The 26,949-nt window shown below is 46.2% G+C and overlaps 1 protein-coding gene across 7 annotated transcripts in view; it reads left to right on the top strand.

The window, feature by feature from the left end:
- KIAA1328 overlaps window positions 1–15,704 on the top strand; it is a 235,677-nt gene extending 219,973 nt beyond the window's left edge. For all 7 annotated transcript variants that reach the window (XM_081212924.1, XM_081212925.1, XM_081212926.1 and 4 more), the window contains one exon: window positions 15,104–15,704. In XM_081212924.1, the coding sequence (XP_081069050.1) occupies window positions 15,104–15,314 (211 nt within the window). In that variant the 3' untranslated portion in view covers window positions 15,315–15,704. The remainder of the gene's footprint in view (window positions 1–15,103) is intronic.
- The last annotated feature ends 11,245 nt before the right edge of the window (window positions 15,705–26,949 follow it).

The following is a 26,949-nucleotide window of genomic DNA, read 5'->3' as shown; positions in this document are numbered from 1 at the left end:
AGTCTTTTTGATCATCTCTTTTTCCAAACTTTGCTGGTGTGTGGTTGGAAAGAGAGTTGGGAGGGGAGAGTTCTCTTTCAGCTACTTGTCCTTTAAACTTTTTTTTTCATTTTTTTTCTCCGCTATTCAGCTATGCGACTCTGATAGGATTTTATATTAAAATGAGTGGATGTGTCTTCTGGGATTGTTGAGTGCAACTGAAACCTTGTCAATTTTTGAAGTAGTTTGGCAAGGTTTCCGTCACTCAGTGGTGTGACAATAAGTTGATTACGGTTTCGAAACTAAGAATAAGCCGGGGAAAATAAAGTACAAATCACATTAGAGAGCTGGCTTAACTCTTTTTAGGGCTGCTTCTTTGGAAGAGCTGCATTGTTCGATGTTGGGCTCGGAGATTCTCCCACGCCACTTTCCCCAGGTCCAAATTGTATCTAATCCTGTGGTGGGTTTTAAAAAAACACACCAAATGCAGAACTTCTCAGATTTTATTACAGGGCTTGGGGAAGGATCCAGGATTCTTGTCACCAAGGCACGTTGAATGAGTTATAGAGCAGTGGATAGAGTCAGGGAGCAGAATGATCCCAGAAACATTAATGGACAGAAAAAAAGTTGGTGGACAAGCTGGAAGGAGCAGGGAAGGGTGTTTCTTAGTGAAGAGAAGCAAGGAGCTCTAGGGCTAAGTTCACTGGCCGTTTTCATTCCTTTTCTTGATAACTCTGGTGGTTTGTTAACCCCTCAGAAATGGAGCAAGTCCGAAACAAGCATCTTACATGATTGTCTCCCCCTGTGCATGTTCCTCTTGGCTTAAGCAGTGCCACAGTGCCAAAAAAATGTTTTAAAAATAAAATAAAATGGCAGAGTTCCCCTTTTGCATTTGTTGTAATGATTTGACATAGCATTGGAAAACGATTCTGCATGTACACCCTAATTGTCGCAGGCTTTTTAGTTTTCTGGGACTCCCCTTCAGTGACTCTTAAAGCAGATTATGAATCACATCGATCCCTTTCCCTCAGTTGTGCCCACATATCTCTTTCCATGCCCAAAGTTGCTCTTATATCACTTTGCATGTTCTTACACTGAGCCCGGATAAGGGCCTAAAATGGGCCTTGTCTCCACTTCCAGGTCTGAAGATAAAAGGTGCATGAAACAGCCATGTTGGAGGATTGTAGAGGGGCAGAAACTGCGCTTACCTGCATAAAATATTATTATTAAGCTGTTATATGAACAAATCAGTTGTTGCAAAATGCACGTCTGCAGCGCCCTGCAAAATCCATGCGTTGCTTTCCCTGCACTGATGCCAAGCATCCAACCATCCACTTTAAGTATAGTTCTCCCATTCTGGTCATTCATTTTATATTTGGAAAGTGTTTCAACAGGAGAAGCCCTTGATCTAGTTGAGTTCTTGAGACAATACAGTTTAATGCTCACCTACCTCTAGCAGCGAGGGATGCGGGTGGCACTGTGATCTCAACCACAGAGCCTAGGGCTTGCTGATCAGAAGGTTGGCGGTTCGAATCCCCGCAATGGGGTGAGCTCCCGTTGCTCGATCCCAGCTCCTGCCAACCTAGCAGTTCGAAAGCATGGCAAAGTGCAAGTAGATAAATAGGTACCGCTCCAGCGGCAAGGTAAACGGTGTTTCTGTGTGCTGCACTGGTTCGCCAGAAGCGGCTTAGTCATGCTGACCACATGACCCGGAAGCTGTACGCTGGCTCCCTCGGCCAGTAAAGCGAGATGAGCGCTGCAACCCCAGAATCAGCCACGACTGGACCTAATGGTCAGGGGTCCCTTTACCTTTACCTCTAGCAGCATGTCTGAAATCCAGAGAACAATGTTAATGTTTTAAACCTTAGACTGAATGGTATGGTGTGGGTTGCCTTGTATATGTTCCAAATATGAAAAATAAACTGCCTATGCTTTCATTTCTTCCTATCTTTTGCAGTCTTGATGCATCATTCTACACCCACCCACACCATTTATCACATTATCGTTTTTCTTTATTTAAGCTGAATGCATCCATTTCCCCCACAAGATGCCTCTGCCATTTCCCCCTAAATCCGACACCCTGCTCAAAACTTTAACTCAGTGAGTATGTTTCTCAGACTATGCGATTTCAGGTTGTGTCAAACATTGGTTGGCCATTGCTACGGAAGGGTGCATGTTCACTCAAATGAAAACTGCAGCCAGTCTGGACTCCCCAGTGTAGTCAAGTATTCCTGTCTTATTCCATGTGCTTCATCAGTCACACTTTACATCTACCTTTATGCATGTAAACATGTAAACCAGCTCTCAGTTTCATAAGTCGCCTTGTCTGTCTCCTACTTTTGCAGGATGAGGTGGGAGATTTAGGATGGGATGGCATGGCCCATGCTACTTCAGACTACAGAGGTGGGGTGCACCATTTTTGAATGCTCTCCCTTGTATACCCCCTCCCCACAAAAACACCCCGCCCTTGCATAGAGGTAGCAAATGTGCCGTCTGCCAGATGTTGTCAGGAGTCCATCTCCCTTCAGCCTGAGCCAGCAGGCCAATGGTCAGAGATGATGAGCACCCTCACCCAACAGCTGGAGAGGACCACCTTGGTTGCTGCTGTCTTAGCAGAGGTCCAGTCGCCTCTTTTGCTGCGATGACTTTCTGTTCGTAGAGAGGTTAGCTTTGTTTTAACGTGGAGGAACATAAAATGTATGCCCCGCCACCTGCTATCGTAAATAGTACACTTCATTTCACAACCTCATTTCTGCCAGACTTTATGCTGCTTGGATAGGCCAAGTCTCTATTGCCTTGTAGGAAATGCAGGCTTCACACATGCTACTGACAGTCTAGACTTTAAATAAGTTGGAGTTCTTGTTATTAAATATACCAAGAAAAAAGCACACCAAGAACTCAGGCCAATGGAAGTTTCAATAGTGGGAGTGGTCCCTACTTGCTAATCAAAAGTCAATTTTAACAAAAACTGATCCATTCAAAAGTATGTATTCTGACAAGGATTACAAACTCAAATAGAGATTACAAATTCTAACAGATTACAAACTCAAACTCATGAAGATATGTATAACACAATAATTCATTACAGAATTAGAGATAAGAGCTTATGAGTAGAGACAAGTTAGTCCATAGTCAGATTCAACGTGAAGGTCTTAGTTTCAATCATTGAGCAGAAGTCAGAAGTCAATTATGGCTTTGGGGGTGTGAACTGATGACGGTTGCTGCTGTTCTGGTTCTCCGAAATATTTTTGCTCCCACTCATGCTAGGGCAGGAACCAAAGCAAGATCTATCTACGCATTCATAGTAAGCCATTAACTGTGGTTTACCTTGACGCGCAAACTGGGTCTCTTTCGCTCTCGCTCTCGCTCTCGCTCTCGCTCTCTCCCTCCCCATATAACACATAGAAAGAGGCAGTGGTTTTGTGTTGCATTTTGGCAGTCTCCACATGATGCCTGCTCTGGATTTGGGTGTTTCCAACACCATGTTACATCCGCTGTACCATAGTTGTTCTTTTTCCTCTCCTCTCCTCACCCCTTCTCATTAACTAAGGTGGCTTGATGTATTTTTTGTGCTTCCTAATTTAATGCAAAACACCACACAAGCTGATTCCCCACGCCCCCCGAGACTGAAAGGAAAGGGATTGAAAGTTGGTTATTTGGGTGGATTTGGAACAGATTTTATTATTTGCACAAATATCATGCGTTTTCCTGGCACTGCTGTTGCTTCTGCGGTTTCTGCTTGATGCTGAATTACCTGTGTTCTTTTCCTCAGCTCCTTTGCTTCTTTCCGTCTTATAAACTTGGCAAGATTTTGATGCATGCATGCCTAGAATAGTTAGCAAGAGTAACTTGTTAAGGTGTGTGTGTGTGTGTGAAATTTGTTCTTTTTTCTCTGTAGGGTCAATGAATAGAAACACCAACCTCCAAAAAGCCCCTTATTTCCTTTGGGGCTTTCTTAAAAGTCTTCTTCCTCCTTTTTTTTTAAGAAGAGGTTTTCAAACCCTCTAATGCTATTGTACTTTTTAACTTTCATTTTTGCTTCGTCTGCATTGAATCATCTTTTACTACTTAAAACCAAAATTGGGTTTATTGAAACATTTCAATTTTGATTATTTTTTTAATAAAGATGTCGCCATCTAACTTAATGAAATCACTGGGATGAAATGAGTAAAAGTTTGAAGAATGTAATAAGCTCGGAGCCCTGCAGATTTTATTAAATGTGTAGCAGACAGAACGCGGGCACATTTCAGCGGTGTGTTTTCTTCCCCCTTATGTGCTGTCTTGGATCAATAGGGTGTGAAAAACATGCCTTGTCAGAAATGACCTTTGCACTGTTAGACTGACTCTCTTTCGGGCGATTTTCCAGCAGGATGAGTTCTGCCTACACCTCACATTGCCAGGAGTTCTCTCTTTGTTTGGAGAGCGTTTGGAACTCGCTTCCTGCCCTTCTCCCGCTGTTTGGGGCAAAGGGTTGGGGGCTGCATTCTAATCCCATTCCCCTGCAGTTGGACACAGTAAATGCATTTTGCAGACGGCGCGTGTGCCTGTCAATCTCATTTCAGCGACATCATAACTTATGAGCGGCACTGCAATTTATTAGCCCAGAGATCTTCTCACTTGAGGAAATAAAATGCTACCTGCATGATACAGTGTTTGTCAGCAAACCTTTTTAAATGATGGAATTTGTAGGAATCCAGAGGCTCTGGATTCCTACAAATTCCATCATTTAAAAAGGTTTGCTGACAAACACTGTATCATGCAGGCAGCGTTTTATCTAGAAGGTCATCAGGTGCAACTTCCCAGCATCATCAACATCATCATCATTATTTTATTGCTCAATTTCTATATCACTTAATGCCAAAGCAAGCTTTTAAGCAGTTTACAAAATATTGATTCTCTTGCAGGATCCTTCATTTGTCCCCAAAGTCACGTCACTGTTCCATAAGTCCCAAGAGGTAGTCCCTCTGCCATTTTCTCCAAATCCTTCATCTTCCCAGAAAAAGCATTGGTGCACCTTAGATGTCCATTTCTACCTTGATAGGACTTTGTGTTTCTGGAAGTAGGGGCATTGTTTGTTTCCGAGCGGGTTGGGGGCACGTCCAGGCAGGTTTCTTCTATCTCATTATCACACTTGCTTAAAAACACTGTATGGTGCTGGGGAAGTCTCCACCTCCTGGGGGGCTTACAGCGCATCCTCTAAGGGGTGTTTCCACCTTGGTGGCATTCAATTGATGTTTCCACTCACTGGAAAACTGTTGGTCAACCATGCAGGCATCCCCATTTTTCTAAGCCGCAGGAGTTCAAATCCTTGGCATGTGCAGAGGCAGCGTTCAGAGAAAAAGTGCCACAGAGCACAGACCAAACATGGCTTTCTGTTCCGGAATCCTGCCCTGGATGTGAAGTTCCAGGACTGCCCTCCAGGAGCCCCTGGGAATAGAAATCCGCAGTGAGAAATTTCCATTTTTCCTTCTGTTTATCCCATAAATTATTTCTCTCATTCTCACTGTGCACTTAAACCTCCAAGACGTTTCTTTCCCCCCGGTAACATGGTATTGTTACTTCATTGTATCTGTGAACATTTTAATTTCACGGCCTGCAGCCTTCGCAGTCTTTTGTTCTCTCTTCCTATGGGCACGGAAGGGTCACATTCATTTTGGATTGGCTTGAGTCATGTTTTCTTGGAGGCCTCTGTATGTCAGAAATGTGGAGCTAACACTCTTTGCTAATTAAATGGGTCTTTGGGGCAGCTGGGTGGGGAAACGTACCTCCAGGCAGCATTGACTCTCCAACTTCAGAACCATAGAAGTTTACAACTGGGATGCTGGCGTCTTTCTCATTCCAGCTTGGGGTGAGCCTACGTGAAATGTTGGTGCAAGGCAAGTAATACATATTCCACAAATGTATTCCTATTCCACCTCCCCCCAAAAATGGGGGGTAGCGGGAATGCTGATAATAGGCTTTATGAAGACAATGACATGGGACCCCCTCCCAACATCCTGTTCTTGTCTTGCATTCCTCTCTGTTGAGGGAGTGTTCGATAAAAAGCTTACGCTGTTAATTGTACTGCAGTTGTTCTGGATGACGGGGGAATCACACTGCGCCACCCCCATCCCGGCCACCACCAGTGTCCCCGACATTTCATTTATAGCTGAAGCCTTCTTAAAAGCACTGAATTTGTGCCTTACACCCAAAGACGCCTGCCTGTAGGTGCTAGAGTTATCTGGTTGGGCCCTGGCAAACTGGATACTGGATCAGGGTTACCAGAAATCCACGGTTTCCGGGGACAGTACCCGGATTTGAAAATCTGTCCCCGGACAAATTTTGTCCCCGGAATGTCCCCAGATTTGCAACTGGTAGCGCAGTTGGCTCTGGCTGGCTTCAGGAGCTGCTCGCTGCCACCGCCACTGCCAAGAGGGAACCAGGGACACCCAGCGGTACAGATCTCCCGCCCCCTTTCTTTTGACAGATCGAGGGAGGCTTGGGAGTCACGGGCAGGCGGCACGCCATTGCCCAGTTTTTTAAAAACTCTGCGCATTTATGTTTCACAGGCTGCAAAAAAGGGCTTTGCACCTTTATACAATATGCATGTGTGCTTGGGCCCAGGGTCTTTTGCCTCACCATCCCCACTACTGACTCCCTGTTGCTACTCAGCTTCAAAAAAAAAAAAAGGGTCCCTGGATTCATTGAAAAAATCTGGTAACCATATACTGGATTCGATAAGTCTTTGATCTGATCCAGCTGGCTCTCTTTATTTTCTAGATCTTTTGCCATGGAGAAGGTGCACATGGAGCTTAGCTTGGCATGCGTTTTGTAGCTGTGTTCAAGCCAATAGATTGTGTGTGGATCCTGCCCTGCGGTGTAGTGGGGGAAATTGATTGTTGGGATGGGCTAGGAAACAGGTGACAGTGAAGGCTAGGATGCCTCAGGAGAGGGAAGAATTTGGGGGAAGTATAATGAAAGGAGTTGCATGGAGAAGAGTTGCTGAGACTGAACCAGGGCAAGAGGAAGCCCAGTACGTTCAGGAGCCAAAAGTATATAGAGGCAAAGAGACGCAAACCCAGTTCACATCATTGTCTTCCTGGAAGAACACTCTGCACAGTAGGAGAGAGAGCGTTTGGGACATGAGGACACACATCCAATTTCTGCAACCTTTTCACCTAAAACAAATGGAAGGATCCTGGAAATATGAGGCATGGATGGATACATTGGGATCAAATATGGATCTACTGGATATGCTAGGCAGGGATTTCTGAGATAGGTAATTGTGTGAAGGTCTTCTAGATCCCATGCCTTCCCTCCTATCCTGAGGTTGTTTAACCTATCATGGAAGCTTCTAAACCTTAGCATGTTTTAGATATCTCCCTGTGTGTAATTTCATCTACCTAATCACATGCTTTTGTTCAAATTACGCTAAAAATAGTGTGACTTGGTTATTATTAGGATACATAATCTGTTTTTAAAAGCGTGCGCTTCATGTGTGTTTCCCCAAATCTGAACTTTCAAACAAAGTGTTTCTGAATTATTGATGCCAAATGCATGTTTCCGTAATGCAGCCGTGCATTACGTGGGATTGAATGCCCATCCAGAGATGCCCAGAGCTCTCCAAAGTGCATGCTAATAAGCAAAAAGAAAACATCGCTGCGGTGCTGGAAGATTTACAAAGCAAGAGTTTGTTGTCTTGATTCACGTACTTCTGTCAACTTGCATCTGGGCTTCTTCTTTCAAAGTACCACTTTGGTGAGCGGCTGAAGAGAGTGCACACGCTTTCTCCCTTTCATTCCAGCCCGAGTTGGAGAGAATTGGAGAAGTACTGCTCTTTTTTGTCAGCCCTGAACCTCTTATCAAACAGCTTCATTGAGGGACCTGTTATCAGGTCATTCCCTGGCACTATGGAAGAGATCATTCATTGGCACATCCAATCATTGCCTCGTTGTACCACCTGTGTGTGTTGGTGTGGATGGGCTGCCTTTCAGCAGCCAAGACTGAGCTCAGCAAAGCGATGGAGCCAATCACCTGTGCTTCCATTTTAATCTGATTTTGTGCTAACTTCTTTAAGTGTTGGAAGCTGCTGCTGCTGCAGGTGATGGCCTTTATTAATACTGAGCAGCCAAGTATGTGTTGCACACTCATTCTTTTGCAAACTTCTGCACTATCCCTTTATTGCACAGATCACTTTCTCTGCCTTAGTCCAATCGCTCCAGCAGAGCTGAGCCTCTTTTCAGCCAAGGCCTCTCACGTTGAAGCATTTGCCCCGTAACCACACCAAACGATGCCTTTTCGGGTTCACAAGACTGCAACACTAATATCAAAATTGGCTCTTCCCTCTCCGGTGCCTGCGAAAGACAGTTGTCTCCGATGGCATTGTTACAAGCCTCGGTTTTATTGCCAGTGACCCCACGGGCGGCAAGCCTGTGAGAGCTGCACGTCAGGTTTTACAGTGGGCTGTGATGTATTATGCTTCAGTGGTGCCATAGATTAAAATTGGTCATCAGTTTGTGATGCTGTACAACCACAAAAGAATCTGATGCTGTTTGGCCTCAGAAAAGTGAGAGAGAGAGAGAGAGAGAGAGAGAGAGAGAGAGAGAGAGAGAGAGAGAACACAGAGTTGTGCATTCCCGAGACTGTTCTAGGGCACGCGAGGAGTTTGGTCCTCATCTCTGGGCACTGAAATCCCAAAGGGAGCGATGATAAATAGGCAGCCGCTCAGAGGAGATATCGCCAGGCTAGGAAGTGTTGATGTATGGGGAGCGATAAAATACGTCTAGCCTGCGAAACAGTGATTGGGAGAGGCGCAGTAACAGCCTTCAGGTGTCGAGGGGTGTTAATGCTGGTAGCTAAAGGGAGGGATAGTGCACTGTCTGCTTAACTGAGTCGTAAGGATTGATCTTGGTTGTGGGAAGGAAAGCATTTGGATTTGGGTTCCCCCACACTTTTATATCCATCTCTTGTTTCCACTGCCTGTTTCTCCCCATCTCTTGTGTTCTCTCTGCCACTGCCAAATATTAAGAATATGTATACAACACCATAAAGCTGGTGATTCCTCATATATTTTGCACAGGCGCCTCTACAGATTGAAGAATTCCCTTTGGAACTTTTAGGGGAAAGTAGAGATTGCTGCTGTTTAGATCCTGGTGGTGCTGCAGCTGATGCCTTTGAATCTCTCTCTGGGCTCACTTCTGGCCTTACATTGAAGGGAAACATGGTTGAGTCTTACAAGTCATTGTCCATGTATTTTATCATAGAATAGAATCATAAAATTCCCAAGGTTCATCTAGTCCAACTCCCTGCAATGCATGAATCCCAGCTAAAGCATCCATGACAGATGGCCATCCAACCTCAGTTTAAAATCCTCCAAGGAAGCAGAGTCCACCACCTCTCATGGGAGTCTGTTCCACTGCCGAACTGCGCTTACTGTCAGAAAGTTTTTCCGAATGTTTAGTTGGAATCTCCTTTCTTGTAACTTGAAGCCATTGGTTTGAGTCCTACCCTCCAGAGCAGGAGAAAACACACGTGCTCCCTCTCCCCTGTGACAGCCCTTGAGATATTTGAAGAGGGTTATCTTATCTCCTCTCAGTCTCCTCTTTTCCACGCTAAACATCCCCAGCTCCTTCAACCGTTCCTCATCAGGCTTGGTTTCCAGACCCTTGATCATCTTGGTCGCCCTCCTCTGCACACATTCCAGCTTGCCAATACCCTTCTTTTATTGTGGTGCCCACAACTGGACACAGGACTCCAGGTGTGGTCTGACCAAGGCAGAATAGAGTGGTACTATGACTTCTCTTGATCTGGACACTAGACTTCCGCTGATGTATTTTATGTATTTAAAAAAATTGGGAGGAGGAGCAAGGTTAAAATGTGAGTATCTATGAGGCTGGGGCCCAGTTCTGATGAAGGGTGGTAAAGCAGTATGCGTTCCCATACATTTTCTTTTAATCCTTTCTCATAGAAAATTATCATGTCACAAAGGGGACCCTTTGATGCTAATTTTCATTGTGCAGGGAGAAATGTGTGTGTAAGAGAGAGAGCATTCAGTCACACGATCCTCTGGCACAGGCCAGGTGCAGAATCACCACCTTTGTGAGGAACTAGAATTTAGCAAGTAATGAGTGACTAGTGCAGTTGGTTTTTTTTTTTTACACCTGTTTTCTTATTAAATGCAAGAGCTGGCTCTGAATATCGATGACACCACTCACTGCTTTCCCAGCTAAACATTGATCCCCTCTTCTTTACACACAGCGCAAGAGCTCTCAAGGGTTGAATCACAGCCACTGGTGTGAAGAAGGCAGGTTGAAACACGCTGATGGGATGACCAGCCTCATATAAGCAGCATGCTTGAGCCTCATTAATGCATGAAGGGGTTAATTCCATAGAGTAGACTTGAATCTTGGCTTCCAGAATTCCAATCAATCATAGTGGCAATTGAGATATTGGTGGCTTCATGGGCCATCAAATAGCCTGTGTACCAGCCTCTGATAACTGTACTCACATATGTGACTTTTTATTTATAAACTCACTTCTTTAATCATTCTATCTCTCTTTCCAAAGTCACAATTGGGTCCTGATGTTGGGGAAACTTGTACTCTTCTTCATGAAGCAAGACATCAGTTATGAAATATCTCAGAAAGAGGATGGTGGCAAGATTGGTGCCTTCTTTCCACAGCCCTGCCCTGATTTTCATTTGGTAGAAGAGGTAGAAAACATATTTTGAGCACGCCATGTTCTTTCCTCTCCCAGACTTTCCACACTGGGACGTCTGTGGCTTTGAATCATCCCCGTTGACTGAAACATGTGATTTAAGCAACCAAAGCCTTGGCTTCCTGCTCTGTAAAACCGGCACACACTATCATAAGCGTTTTATTATCTGTAATTAATGTTTGTAAAGTACTTGGGAGCTGGAGGTGTGTTAGAAGTACAAAGCAGCATTATATCAGTCGGAAAGCCTGCTTGAATCCAAAGGCAATTCGTGTACCACTAATAAATCACTTGGAGGTTTATTTTTATGTTTCCACTCAAATTTCTGACATAAACCTTTTTATTTCATTGGGAACATGCGCTTAAATAAAAGCAAACCTCTACAGTTACTAATCTCCGATGCCATATTGCGCGAACGTTTTGTTGAAATGCCATCACCTTTTCAAAGAACCAGAGCTGTGTGTTTTCTAGACATTTATGGTTGAAGAATAAATTTTCAGAGACTGTAAATGAAAAGATATCGCTGAACATGATGATCAAATAATATCTGACACTGCTTGTTTAAGGAAATATACATATATCTTACTGCCGGAGCATTTATGACGCCAATAAATCTCATTACTTTTGCCTAGTGATAGAATTCTTACTGACTCCACCAAATATCAGATTGGCTTGAAATTGTGCCGTTTTCTGCATACTGGAGCAAAATCATTTTATTATTTAAGCCAGGTGGTGCAAGACGAAAATATAATGCAGCTAAATATAGGGGTTGGGTTTTTTTAAAAAAATATAAATAACTATTGTACTGTGTTCATGAAGCATCACATTATGCTGACACTTAGTGACGGAAATGCATCCAAAATACAGCGTCATATTCCCCAAATATCAATATATTCATTGTGAGTTGAAGCTGTTTCAGATAAATGTACAAACGATGTGTCTGGTTGCACTTTCATAATAGTAAGTTTGTGCAGTTTTCCACTGGTTAGCTGTCGAAAAATGCTTGAAGCGTTTCTGTGAAGCCTTCCCACCCATCCCCTACACACATACCAGTATTTAAAAACCTCTTCTGCTCTTCCTCTCCCATCATCTCCTCAGCCAGCCTGTTGCACATGGAGCAGAACTTAGTACGAGAGGCTGGTGTCCTTCAAAATTTCTCCCAGCCAATGCAGTTTCCAAAAGAGGGCAGGGGGAAGGATCTAATTGGCTCACACACATGGGGGCATGGCCAGATGGGTAGAACTTGCTCTATGGACCAACACCATCTTCCCAGTGGAGCAGCAGTTCCATGGGAGGAGATATAGCTCTGTTGGTTAGAGCGTGGTGCTGTTAACACAAAGGTTGCAGGTTCAATCCCCAGTGGTGTCCAACTTTTTTGAAAGAGGGCCAGATTTGATGAAGTAAAGGGCCGTGAGGGCCGACCAAAGTTGTTGACCTTTTTTTAGGATTGAACTTGTTGAGGGTGTTTTTTAGGATTTTACCTCAGGAAATAAACTGCCACAGGGGCTGGATTAAATCGACCGGTCTAACTTTGATGCAAGGCCGTTGCCATAAGGAATCTGCTTGTGAGTAAATGACTCCCAAGGAGCTGGAGGAATGTTTAATGCATGTGTGCAAGGGAGAGAAAGTGCAAGATGGGAGTCATTTCACACAATGAAAAAGTATTGTGGACACCAAAGGGGGAACGTGGATTTTGGCAGCGAGGAAGCTCGTGCAACTGTATGAGCTACTGTGCCATGCTGGGTGGCAACTTAACTGCCCCCTCCTGAGAAGTGATATGAGAGCCATCTTCAGAAATCTGAAGGGGTGTCACATAGTTGATGGAGCAAGCTTTTTTCTTCATAAAGTGACACCATCCAGGATTTTAGGAGCAGGTGTTGTTGTTGTTTAGTCGTGTCCAACTCTCCGTGACCCCCTGGACCAGAGCACGCCAGGCACTCCTGTCTTCCACTGCCTCCTGCAGTTTGGTCAAACTCATGCTGGTAGCTTCGAGAACACTGTCCCACCATCTCATCCTCTGTCATCCCCTTCTCCTTGTGCCCTCCATCTTTCCCAGCATCAGGGTCTTTTCCAGGGAGTCTTCTCTTCTCATGAGGTGGCCAAAGTCTTGGAGCTTCAGCTTCAGGATCTGTCCTTCCAGTGAGCACTCAGGGCTGATTTACTTCAGAATGGAGAGGTTTGATCTTCTTGCAGTCCATGGGACTCTCAAGAGTCTCCTCCAGCACCAGAATTCAAAAGCATCAATTCTTCGGTGATCAGCCTTCTTTAATGTCCATCTCTCACTTCCATACATCACTACTGGGAAAACCATAGCTTAAACTATATGGACCTTTGTTGGCAAGGTGATGTCTCTGCAGGTATCCTTTTCTAAATCAGAGACTTGTGCTAGAAAATTCACAACTTGGTCCCTTTCAAAACCACAGTGCTAACTGCGGTAGCAGCTGCTGTATTCAGTACATGGTCAAGTTTCATTCTGAGGGAGATCCATTTTGGAGCCAGAGCATGTTGGCAGTTTCCCTTTAAAAATATCTCCTTAGAAATAAGCAGGGAGGAAATTGGCTGGGTGAGCTCCATCGCCTGCAGCCAGATGCTGTCTGATGGCACCTCAACAGGCCAGGACAAACTGTATTATCGGGGGATTAACCACTAAATAGCCGAAAGGAGAGGTCTCTCCATCAGATAAGGTCGTTTGAGCGGAGCGAGTTTGCTTTCTTGCATATAGAGCCCTGATGTCAAATAGACTGATTTCCAATGCCTGGTCTTTTAAATAATCTTTGCTGCATTTGCTGCTCTTGTAATCTGCCAAATCATTTAATTTTCCCGATAGCTGAAATGCTGTAAAACTTAGATAAACTTACAGCAGAAATTAACTCCAAGTTGGCTTGCAGCTGAAACACAGGCATGGCGTGTTAGCTTGGCCTGCGCGTGACTTTTTCTCTTCTCTCTTCCCCCGCAAACTAATCCTCAGTTTGCTTGACGGAATTGCATGAGGAGATGATGCAGCCTTTGCCGTATTCTGTGACTGCCACTGGTGGAAGTTGCAGCAGGTGGGCAAAGGCTGGAGAAGAAGTCATTTCTGGGGTTTTGCATGCAAAGGTGAATCCTTAAGAGATGCAAGCGTGTTCAGAGCCATTGCTATGCCTCTCCCTAGCCTTCTACTGCCCATTTCTGTTGCCAGTTTCAGTGGATCTTTTCACTTCTCTGCAGCCTGAAAGTGTTAAGCATTGAGGTAACAGCTTTCCATTGGGCAGTGATATCTGAGACCACTGACAAACTTCTGTCCACCTCTGTGCTTGTTCTTAGAATCATAGAATCATTGTAGAGTCGGACGAGATCCCAAGGATCATCTCTTGCAACTCCATGTAATGCAGGAATCGCAGCAAAAAAATCCCTGGCCACCCAAGCTCTGTTTAAAAACCTCCAAGGAGGGAGATTCCGCCACCTTCCAAGGGAGTCCATTCCACTATCAGACATAGTGTTACGATATAGAAGCAATGTGGCAGCGAGCTGCTAGCTTGAAAGCAAAACATAATGGGAATGTTGGGACTGTTCCGTGGGAAACAGAGGGACAGTCTATTCACAGTGCGAAGCACCGGAATTAGCTCAGAGTGTAATATGAGCTGTACAGGAAGTACAGGAGGAGTTTGTCTCTCGGCTGTTGGAGTTTGAAGAGAGCAGACGTGTTTTCTGTAATGCTGCAAAGACAGAAATAAAGGCATGTAAATACGTTTCTGCCTATCTCTTTCCCCTGCCTGGGGGGGGGCAGGAAAGAGTGGTGTGTTCTTCTCACTCTGAGGAGGATCGCCGATCGCGACCTAGCCTGGATCCTGCCGGAGAATGCAGACAGGGAGGTCAACCGGAGATCAAGCCGGGTGCCTGGAGAATGGCCAGTTTCTCCTGATAATGGCTTGAATCCCAACAGTTTTATCATCAGAAAGTCCTTCCTAATGCTTAGTGGGAATCTCCTTTCTTGTGACTTGAATCCATTGGTTCAGGCCCTAGTCTCTGGAGAAGGAGAAAACAAGCTTGCTGCATCTTCCACCTGACAGCCTTTTAGATATTTGAAGATGGCTCTCATCTCAGTCTTCTGTTCTCCATGCTAAGCATCCCCAGCTCCCTCAGCCATTCCTTGGTTTCCAGACCCTTGATCCTCTTGGTCACCCTCCTCTGCACACATTACAGCTTGTCAGTATCCTTCCTTTATTGTGGCATCCAGAACTGTATTCTGGGTGTGGTCTGACCAAGGCCAAATGGAGTGGGACTATTACTTCCCTTGATCTGGACACTAGACTTCTGTTGATGCAGCCTGGAATTGCATTAGCTGTTTCTTGCCGATGTATCACACTTTTGACTCACGCTAAACTTCTGGTCTACTAAGACCGCAAGAACATTGTGTGTTTAATAGAGTCTCTCTTGTCCTCTCTGCTTCCAGGTACGAGTCCTCTCTCTTTGACCTGGTGGAAGCAATGAGCCCAGGGCTTCAGCATCACTACAGCGAAAGCCGCAACCAGAGCCAAGGGTTTGTGCCTCAAAGCAGGAGGTGGAGGAAGCCTGGATGGAACCAGAGCCCAACTTGTGCCATGAATGGGACCATGGCTGAGCTAGAGGAGAGCCGCATTCTGGAGGAGATCTTTTTCATTTGAGGGGCCCAGCGGTTTTAGCCTTTCCTTCCGGGTGGACCCAAGGACCTGTCTTCCCTTTCTAACATGGGCATGTTTACACATCGGGATATTGCTTTTAAATTATTTGATTGACGAATGATTGTCTCCTTAACTCCCCCCACCCCTTAGAAAAAACTTAACACGATAGTTCCCCTGTCCCAATTTCCGAATCATGTCTAAAAAGCATCCTTTCAAGCAGACTGACCGAAGTGTAAGCAGGACATTTCTGGGCTCTTTCTCTGCACGGTTACAAGGTAATAATTTTTAAAGGAAAAGAAATTCATGCCATTGTGGAAGGGATCAGTATTTCATTATTGATTTATTTTTTTAGCTGTGAAAACCAGTTTCCCAGAGCTTCATTGCTTGCTCATACACAAAAGCACATTCCAACTTTTATCATTTTTTTCCAAGTAGCCTGTTCAAATTGAGGGTGCTACCTATATATTTAGCTAATGAATTTCCAGCACCGTCTGTCAGATTCTGTGTTGTGCCATTTAACGGGGGTGGGGGTTGAAGATGGGTAACCGGCAGCCTTCTCTTAACACTAATGGACATTTCTCAGTTAATGAATCTCTTACGAAATAAACCTCTCTCTCCGTTTTTCTTTAAGGATGTATTGGACATAGAATATCTACTGAGAGAGCATGCCCCTTACAGCTAAGTTGTGTGAACAAAATCAGGCATTTTGACAGCCTAACCTGCTATTTCTTCCCCCATTCCTCCATGCTGAAAAGTGCTACAGGGTGAGACCAGCTCATGGAGTGTTATCTCTGAGGTCACCCCACCCCCCGGTTTTTTCTATTTTTAACCCCCTACCCATTCCTGGGTGTTGTAAATAAAGACAAATCAGTAATTCATCCCATTTGCCACATGTGACGTGCATTCTGGCTCTAATAATTTGTGCCATATCTTACTGCATTTTGTTTTTAAAATATGCTAACCCCCCCCCCCCGGAAAAGCTGCATGTTCAGTTATTAAAGAAATGTGCGGGATTAGTTTAGCAGAACAGAAGCCACGACTCTGAAACTCCCCTTTCTGCAGCTCAAAGGTGGAGCAAGAGGAAAACGTGCGCCTCCTTCTTGCGTGTGCTGCAAAGGGAGACGGACAGCTTTAGGCAGGTCGGACATCAGTTCTGACATGCTCCTTCTTCCCCCGGCCTTTGCCTTCCTCTCTGCTTATGTCCTTGAGGTGGGCTGGGAAGCTGCTATTTTCCCCCCAAGTTCACAGGAGGGTCCCTTATCCATTGCCTTAATTCTGCAAGCGGAGGGACGTCTCAGCACCCCATATCAGATCACAAGGTGACATTCCCCATGGGGATTAGCACAGCTTCTAGGTTTTTTGGTGTGCTGCTTTTAGCAAAGTTGAAGGAAGCCTGAAGTTCTTCCACTAACCCAAGGATCAGGTATGCACTATAGGAAGAAATGAACAGGTCCAAGTAGGAAACACTGAACTCTTTAAAAATGCTGCAGATTTAGGGCTTCCTCCAGTGTTGTAGTAATGCGTGGATCGTTTGATTCCTTGAATGCTGGCCCTTAGCGTTCAGGAATGGGGCACCTTATGGACTTTTTGCTGCTGTTTCTGCCCCATCATCACGGCCTCTAGTTTCACTAGGCAAGATGGTCTTTAGGGCTGCATATCGCTGCCCTCCAGCTCAGATCATGACCTTTTTATTATATTTCTGTCATCTGAGCACATCGATTCATATTAACATAGGAGCTACCCAAAAGCAGGAGAACGAATGCAACATAAAATAACAGGATTTCTTCCTAAGCTCTCTCTCCCCCCTCTCCTTTTTAGACAGTCCCTCTTCAGGAATGAATCCAATAGTTTTCCCTTTTAATTTCTAGCCTTCTCTTGTTTGCCTGGTTGCTCCTCTGCTTGCCCTTTTAAGATACCACTAGCAACCTTAAGCAGTGCCTTCAGATTTACATTCCAGAGCTCCCTCTGTCAGAGTGATTTTTTTGTCTCCAGTTCTTAGCCAGTGCCAATATTTAACCTCTTTTAATATTGAATCTAGGATTTTCAATAAAGCTCTTGATAAACAGGTCGGATTAATGCTGTTGATTTTTGTGTCAAGTTGTACCTTGGTCATCAATGCCTTTTGAAAGGACCATTGTCAAGGGTTCAACTTCAAACTCTTATCCATAATGGCTAAAATTCATCCATAGGGGGGAAAAAAACCTGTCTCTGAGGCACTTTATAAAAAATATTTTAAAAAAAGGAATAGGAGAGTCCAAGAGGGTTGTTTGCACAGTTGGGCCAAGCGCTCCAAATTCAATTGTTCAAAAGTTCATGCAGTCAGTTAGAGTGGCTGCCGTTTTAGTGTACAGATGGCAGCTTGTGGGATTCAGTGGAGGCACTGCATCAATGCTTGCCTTTGTGCACATGTGAGCAGCATCAACCGGGAACTTTGTACACTGTCCAATCAATCTGCATAGCCTGCATAAGTGAGGGTACCCACCAAGATGTCAGTTGGTGAATGTGGCTCAGCAAGGAAAAATGCATGAAGGCTGGGCAAGGTGAGATGGTTTGTCTGCACATTTCCCAGCATAATTTGGAGACTCTGCACATTGACAGCACAATAAGGAAAATGCCCCATTCAGGCGCCGTAGTGTCTGCACGTTCACTACTCCGACTGCTTCATATGTACATCCTCTGCTCAACTTGCAGTCCTTTCTGGAAGCCAAAGGCATTTTGTCACAAGGCTTTATAAAGCCGAAGTTATTAAAAAAAAATATTTACAGCTTCAGAGGAAAACCGGGTGGGGGAAAATCAGTGGCTGTCAAAGACCAAAATCAGTGGTTGTGGGTGGAAACTGTTTTTCTCTGTCTGCTCAAGCAATAGAAGAGAATCAAAACTTAAACTAGCCCAGGAAGTCTCATAGTGCTGCATAGCTGTCAACTTTTCCCTTTTCTTGTGAGGAATTCTATTCAGAATAAGGGAATTTCCCTTAAAAAAAGGGAAACGTTGACAGCTATGTGCTGTCCATGTGCAGTTTAGTTCCAGTAGCTGAAAGCACCAACCAGAGACAGCAAAGTGCAAGGGGGAGGACTCTGTCCAAGATTTACTCCACGTAAACCTTGCTGGGTGGAATCAGAATGGTTCTGGAGCAGCTGTTCTTTCGCTGTCTAGCTCTTCATGCATTGAGTCTTGCTTCTGCCACAATGGCCTGTTGTTGTTGTTGTTGTCATTGTCGTCTTTGTCTCCCTCCAACACACATGTGCACTTTGTAAGAAATGGATCTGTAAAAACAATCACCCCTCCCCACCCACCCTCCAAAATACTTCTTGGGTTATGTTTGGTAAGTACTACCTGAAACTTGATTGGATCTTTAAAAGTAAACACATGCAATGTTTTAATTTAATAAATTATCAAGGTGGATTTCCCCCTTTCTTATCTGTCTCGTTTCTTTATTTCTCGCCTTGTTTTGTGAGTTGGCATGTCGTGTGGAATTTCTGGATGTTTCTCCCCCTCCCTTTGTGTCGAAGCACACACGTCCAGGCAGAGGGAAGTTGGCAGGTACTCTGGACTGTTTTTTTCAAAAAAGAAAGGAAATGTTTCATCTTCTTTCTTGGGCCCCAAACTGACAAACACACCAAACAATGCGCTGGGCCGAGCAACGTTGGAAACGCCGGAGGCAACAGTTGCTTTTCTTGAGATGCAAGCATTCAAAGCCCATCTCAGTTTTGTGTGTTATATCTGCCCAGGCAGCAGATGATAGCCTGATAAAGTTAAGGGTCCTTCAAAGCGAAAGAGCAGGAGGGTGTAAGCGGATGGGGGAAGCTGCCTAAATGGGATTGCAAAGCAGCTGGCTTTCCCGAGTGACAGAACAAGAAAACGCCAGAGGCAATGTTGTGAATTAGGGCTGGTTCACAAGTCATCATTACTTGGCGATAGCTACGATTCTAGGAATTCTTCCAAGGATTGAGCCATCAAAAGACCCTTGTGGGACAGAGATACCCTTGGGAGAGCCTCTCCTTTGGGAGGTGGTTTGGTCCTCTCCGGGACGCGGGTGGCGCTGTGGTCTAAACCACAGAGCCTAGGGCTTGCCAATCAGAAGGTCGGCGGTTCAAATCCCCGCGATGGGGTGAGCTCCCATTGCTCAGTCCCTGCTCCTGCCAACCTAGCAGTTCAAAAGCACATCAAGTGCAAGTAGATAAATAGGTACTGCTCTGGCGGGAAGGTAAATGGCATTTCCATTCGCTGCTCTGGTTCGCCAGAAGCGGCTTAGTCATGCTGGCCACATGACCCGGAAGCTGTACGCTGGCTCCCTCGGCCAATAAAGCGAGATGAGCGCCGCAACCCCAGAGTCGTCCGCAACTGGACCTAATGGTCAGGGGTCCCTTTACCTTTACCTTGGTCCTCTCCAGCTGCTGATGACAGTCCTGTTTACGCAGTCTTTTATAGGACTAGCCTTGGTATTTATAATAGTGACCCTGATGCTTCCAGCACCTGCCATGTCTCCTTTGAGGTAATTGTCATCGTCATGGATCATCCTGGTTCCTGCGGGCACACATAGAATTATAGAATTGTAGAGTTGGAAGGGATGCCAAGGGTCATCAGTAAACCCCCCACAATGCAGGAAACTCAGCTAAAGCATCCATGACAGATGGCTGTCCAACTTCTGCTTAGAAACCTCCAAGGAAGGAGAGTCCACAGCCTCTCAAGGGCGACCATTGCAGAGACACATGTCCTTCTTGGTGCCCACAGGGTCTTCTCCTGATGCTGAAATTTGACTTGGAAGAAGCATTCCACTGTTAATAGAATGGGAGGTTTTTAAGCAGAGGTTGGGTGGTCATCTGCAGTGCAGTGACCATTGGGAATCCTTTCTAACTCTCCAATTCTGTGTCTCGTGAGAGATTGTGCCACATTTACCGTGGCAGCTAGTTTTGCCCAGAGAGGGAGGGACATCTCCTCCTCCCTCCTTCCCCCCGATCGCTGGGACGCACGTCTGAGCCGCCTGCTGAGGGTGCAGTAAACTTACCCGGAGCTATATTGATTTAAGACTGTTCACTTTTGTATATATAACTTTGGAAAATGGTAAACTATATTAATTTGCTGTGTTTTTCCAAAGGAAAATTATTTATCGGGAGGCCTTCTTAGCTCGAGTGCTCGGGGCCTTAAATCATCATAATAAATTTGCGCTATTCAGGCTTTCTTACATTGTAATAAATTTGTTTTAAACATGAATGAGAAGATCCATGATTTCTTTAATATACTGTTATGTATTTCCTTTCAAAATGACATGGCTCACTACATCAAGCCAGAGAAATAATAGCGGGAGATTTACAGTACTTAAAAATAACTTTGCCTGGGATTGTGACATGTTAACCAACTCCCCAGACGGGGCTTTGGGGAGCTGCTCCTTTCCACATGCCCTCTGCAGTCTTAAACTTTGAGCAGCATGCCGGGGGGGGCGGGGGGGGGCTCCACTTGGTGAGGCTGGATGTCTGCTGCACTGTTGGTATTCCAAAAATATTCCCTGGCCTGCCTTTCCATTGCCGTTCGCAGCACTCTAAGCCGCCTGAAGCTCTCTCGAAAAGAATTTCCCTTGCTGCTTATTTTGCCTGGAACTCCAACACGACCCTTCTCAAACATCTGATCTTTATTCCTTTCTACCAGGGATGCATACCCCCATTCTTCATTTGCCGTTCCCAGGGTGGCTTACAAAAACACGGGGTGGGGTGTGGGGTGGGGAAATGAATTTTTAAAAATGCAAAAAGCGGTAAAGTCATGCAAAACCCACACACTCGACCCAAAATACAGTAGATCATTGTATTAAAGGCCTGTGTTGTTTTCCAGTGCTTTTTCCTGGAACTGAAGTGACAACATGCCAGGCGAGCCTCCCAGGATACAGCATTTCAGAGCTGGGGTGCCACCACTGAGAAGGCCCTTTCCCCAGTTGCGACCTGCTGTGCTTCAAGATCAGGGATTAGACACATACATGGAAGAGAGGGCAATTGATGGATTCTAGCCAGAATGGCTACGCTCGCTGTTATATGCTGATGTGGTTGCTCGAGAGCAAAGAGGCAAGACTCCAACCTGTCTTTTCCAGGCTTTATTAACTGTACAAAGCTATTTACAGTGCAGAGCGTCGCAAGTCCATGTCTGCTCAGTCGCTGGCAGAATCTGGGAGTGGGCAGACCTTATACCTTCCCCAGCATAACAGTCGTGTGACCCCCGTCCTCCTCTCTGCGCGCAAACCTACTGCGCAGAGTGGGCGTTGGCAAAGGGGGACTTTCCTCCCCTCCGCTTTGCTCTGGCTCGGTGTTGAGGCTCTCCCTAGCATCTTCTGATCCCTGCGCCCCTTCCCCACTGGAGACGGGTCTTCCCTCCTCGCCAGAAAAAGAACTGCTTTGCAAGATCTTCGGGGGCTCCCTGTAGCACAACTGCCCTTCCACCTCTCACCTTGGAGCTGATGGTAGTTCCCTGACTCTCTTACTTCCACAGTCGGAGGCTGAAATGGTTCCAAATGCCAGTTGCTGGAAACCACAGGTGCTCAAATCCTGCAATCAGGTTTGTCACAGGGATCCAGCAGGATCCTCTTATGTTCTTATCAAGGTCTTCGCATATGGGAAGGCACTGGTGGAGACAGGCGGTACCCTGGAATCCAGCAATGGGCCAGGAAATCAGTGCATCTGGCGAACGCCGGCCTGATCTGATCATGATCCCTGTTCCCAGTCCCCAATTGAGTGCAAATCTTTGCACAAAACCTAACTTTCTGCGAATGCTTCGGCACAACCCCAGCACAGCAGTCTTGAGCACGTGCAACTCCCACCTGATCACATTGATCCATTTCCCCTCTTGTCTCTGTGCACAACTAGGTTTCCCTAATCACAGAGAAATCCCACATGTTCTCAGCAAGTATCTCCTCTTCAGACAAGCACCTAAGATGTGGATCGCATAGGGTGGGAGGACAGGACTATCGGGGAACTTGATGATGTACCATTGAGCACAGCTCCACACCGTCTAAATTGCATGGAGAAAACGAAGCAGAAATTGGGGTTCAGTAGCTTGGAGAATGCCGCGCACGTTTGATCTGGACCTCAAATAAATTTTATTACTATTATTGTTTTGGCCTTGACAGGTACAATGCGATCCTCTGTGTCTCAAGGCCTCACTTCGCACGCCATCCGCTAAGCTGTCATGATGAAAACCTGACAGCCAGAAACACCTGCTTGACCTTTAAGTCATAAACCCCTCATGCTTAAACAGAACATATTTATCTGCAGGGCGGTGTGAAGGTTGCGGTCGGTGGTGGGCTGGGCTGACGTCTGGGGAGGTTTTGAGCTCCCATTCCGGAGCTCACAGGATCCAGTTTTGGAGCATGTCCATGAAAAAGGAGGGGTAGGGTTGACATATTTCAAAGAGTGAAAATCCGGACACAAAAGTTGTTGAGGGCTTGTTTGTTGCAAGATCTCAAGATGGCAGCAGATATGGGCTGCCATTTGCTTGGACGCCACTTTTTGACGGACGTATCGCATATTGCAACCCTACACAGGAATGGATCTGAATCCCTGCGATTAACTTGGAGCCAAAACCCTACTCAGTCTGGATTCCTGTTCCCCACAGTGGCCAAGCCAGTGCATCTGGGTGGTCTACAAGCAGCAGGGCAGCAACGGACCCTGCTGCTTGCGTTCCCAAGCAACCAGAGCTCCCTCCGTTGTCTCTGCTGCCCCAAACCAGCTCCATCACATCTCTCTCCTCCGTTTGTTACCTGTGGGCAGCCATTCCATCAGGGAGGGAGAGAGAGGAAGCAGGAACTCCATTCCATCACCTTTGCAGGAAGACCAACTCCACCAGGCACCTCCTGCCCCAAAGCTGTGCCAGCTGGTCATTATGGGAACAACTGTTTATAGAGACTGGTACCTGTGTTTCTGCAGAACCGACACATTTGCAAGTAACACATAATTCTCGTTCTGTGCTTGTGAGGAACAAGTCCTTCCAGGTGTTGGTTTCTGCACTTTGGAACTCCCTGCCCGTTGGCATTAGGCAGACACCTCTGCCGTGTTTTCAGCACCTGTGGAACACAAGAGCAGTCAAGTACAACATTCCTAGAGTGCACATGTTTACACATGGGGAGGAATGTTTGTCCAGCCAGCAGGTAAACTTCCTGTTTCCTTCTGGGCTGGGACAGACTTCCTCTGTGACCAGAGGTGGGTGTGGCCTCACCTGTGCAGGTAACAACAAAAGCACAGGGCAGGGCAGCCATCTCTCTCTCCTTGAATATATGCATTGAAGAAGCAACATCTGCTTAGCCAAAGATGCTCTCTTGGCTTCCAGCCAAGAGAGGACAAAGGGACTGTCTCCTTGTGAGATAGTTTCCAGGTGTATGTTACTTTTCTAAGCTAAGTCTGCCTTCTGGGATCCGATTGTGAACAGAATGTGAGTAAACTATTTTTATACTTTTATGGAAGACTGTGTCGTGTCTTATTTTTTATGAGAGAATAAGGGGAAAATACCAGAACAGTTATTATAGAGGCTTTAGTGAGCCTGAGCAAACGAGTCCGCTGTGAGTTTAAAAAGGGGAATGTTACTCGACTAAATTGTGAACTTGTTAACACAAGTTGGAAAAGCTATAATCAAACAATATATCCTCTCCTGCATCCCTGAACATTCCCACATTTTTAAGCAGAGATTGGGTAGCCATCTGTCATGGATGCTATAGATGAGATTCCTGCATTGCAGGGGGTTTGACTAAATGAAACTTGGGGTCCTTTCCAACTCTGAGATCCTATGAAAATTGTGGTTCCAGCCCACTGAGAATGTACCATCATGCGACTCCTTGATCCCAAGGAAAAGTGTACAGCCTCATACTTGGGGCTCTGTTCCCTCTGATGGGGCTTACAAGAGACAACATTCCAGGGTAAACATGGCTTGCAATTGCCCAGCCCTGCCTGCAAAAGACAGGTGCTTGTTCCAGATGCCACTTTCTAGGACGGGGGCTTGCTGACGCTCTCCCCGACGACTGGCAGAAAGTTTGGGGAAGTCATCCAACCCTTCTCCGGAGCCATGCTCCTGCGCTTGCTGGTCTGGAAAATTGAAATACGTGGGTTGTGTAGGATTTAGAGTCAGGTATTAACTTGAGGAGAAGAGATTTGACTCCCAGAGAGCAGCGGCTGCATCCAAAAGCGATTCATGTGGACACGCTCAGAGCTTGGCACGGCGAAGGGAAAGCTGTTTGGAGAGCGCTGCGGCCGGCCTGCTATCGACAAGCCCAGGGAAAACCTCCAGCAGCAGTTCGGCAAGAATCTCCTTAGCAACTTGCCGTGCCGTTGGCAGAATCCTCTGGGCAGCCAGGGCAGAGAACTTCCTGCAGAGCAGAGCGGATGAGAGAGAGCCAGCCTGGCGTGGCGCTTGGTGGTAGAGCGCAGGCTTCGCATGCAAACAGGCCGAGGTTCAACAGGCGAGGGAAAAGCTCCTCCTGCCTGAACCCCCGGAGGGACTGATGCTCGAAGCCGTGTCGAGCCTGAGTGAGATGGAGCAGGGGTCTTGACCCCACTGCGCTCCTCGCAACAGCCCTGCCGCAGTTTAAAAGTTCACCCACCGTCTCCCACTGAGATCCTCAGCCTGAGCGAAGCGGCGAAAGGTCATGCAGAGGTAGCTCTGTGCAGCTTGTCAATGGTTGCATAAAATCATCTCGGTTCTGTCAGCTATATTTGGAAAGCATTTCCCCGCCGCCATCACCACCCCTCGCTGCCTGGTGTGCTCTGGCTAGGTGGGCAAATCAACCTCCCTTCTGCTTTTCCCCCCCTTCCAGCAGAGGCTATGCGTGGAAAATAACCAAGCGCGGACCCGGTCGATGCGTGTGACACATCCGCTGCAAATAAAATGGAAGATGGAGGACTTTAATAATAGGAAGAAGTTGCTAACAAAGTTTGCCGCTGCCCGTAAAGATTTGGCTGGAATTATTCAAAACGAAACATTTATTTAATTAAGCAAGTCCTTATTAACCACCTCTGGTCTGTGCCCTTCCTGGACTTTCGCTCCCTCTCTTGCTGCTGTGGCGCTGAGTCCGCTGTCTGTTTGGTCCGTATTTCCCCTCCGTTATCTGTGAGCCATTCCTCTGGTCAGCTCTTCTAACTTTCTTGCTGATGCACTGAACTCAAAGCAGCACACATGCCTCTCCCCATGCGCAAACACACCAAGGCTGTTGTATCCTCACAAGTGGCTTGTGGGGTAGGCCCTGCCGAGAGACGGCAACTCGCTCAGGGTCACCCAGGAAGTTTTGCACATAAACCAGGATTCGAATCTGGGTCTTATCAGTCCAGCACTGCACGGGGACGGAGCCAGCAACTGTTGTCTCCTATTTATTGAATTTTCATATTGTTTTGTATTTTAATTGCACAGACAACACTTTCCCTGAAAGGCAGCATGCACACATTTAATTATCTAACAGGTTTAGGGTCATGTTCTTGCAGATTCTTTCCGTGTATGTGAGAGTCTGAAACTCTATATTTCATTTGAAAACAACAACAACAAAGAAACCCCAAAATTTTGCACTATGTTACCTCTGGGTACCTATTCTCGAAATGGCATTGCTTTCAGTCAAGTCTCTGGGATTGCCATTTTGGTTTAAAAGACACCCAACCCCTCTTTCCACCATTTGTTATGACATTTCCACACCACCTTTTCCTCCGAGGAGGCTCAGTGTGGTGTATGTGGTTCGCTTCCTCCCCATTTCATCCTCACTACAACCTTGTGGGGATGCGGGTGGCGCCGTGGGTTAAAGCACAGAGCCTAGGACTTGCCGATCAGAAGGTTGGCGGTTCAAATCCCCACACCGGGGTGAGCTCCCGTTGTTCGGTCCCTGCTCCTGCCAACCTAGCAGTTAGAAAGCACGTCCAAGTGCCAGTAGATAAATAGGTACCGCTCTGGTGAGAAGGTAAATGGCGTTTCCGTGCGCTGCTCTGGTTCGCCAGAAGCGGCTTAGTCATGCTGGCCACATGACCCGGAAGCTGTACGCTGGCTCTCTCGGCCAATAAAGTGAGATGAGCGCTGCAACCCCAGAGTCGGCCATGACTGGACCTAATGGTCAGGGGTCCCTTTACCTTACAACCTTGTGAGGTATGTATGGCGGAGAGAGAAGCAGTGGTTGGCCCAAGTTCACCCAGCCAGCTTCATGGCTGAGTGGGGATTCAAACCCTGGTCTCCCAGGTCAGACAAACCACTAACCACTGAACCACCCTGCCTCCCTCTTGGCCAGAGCACCTTTGGCTTAGCATTTTGTTCATCAGCACCTCCAGCTATTCCAAGAGCTTCTGTGAGTTTCCCTGAGCTGTGGGGCTTCTCTGTGGCACATGTTTACTTTTGCTGCCCCCGCCTGCTCAGGTCTCTCTTATTTAATTATTGAGTACCCAGCCCGGTGAAGAAAGCCATTTTTAATTTTAGTTATCGTTTTCTTAATTGCAAACCAGGTTCCCGCAACGGCCCCCGGGATTTTTGCAAGTGACTTCCCAGCAATTCTCTAGTTGCTGATTTGACCATTCTGTAGCTGGAGACGCATTGCTAACCTGGAAGGATCAGATGGTGGGAATGCAGGATATCACATCAGAGGCTGCCTCCGGTTTAGCCAGCACAGGAAGAAACCAACCCAAGTCACAAAATCCACAATACC

The sequence above is a fragment of the Podarcis bocagei genome (assembly GCF_964188305.1).
Source record: "Podarcis bocagei genome assembly, chromosome: 11".
Classification (NCBI taxonomy): Eukaryota; Metazoa; Chordata; class Lepidosauria; order Squamata; family Lacertidae; genus Podarcis; species Podarcis bocagei.
This window is presented reverse-complemented; position numbering and strand designations above follow the sequence as displayed.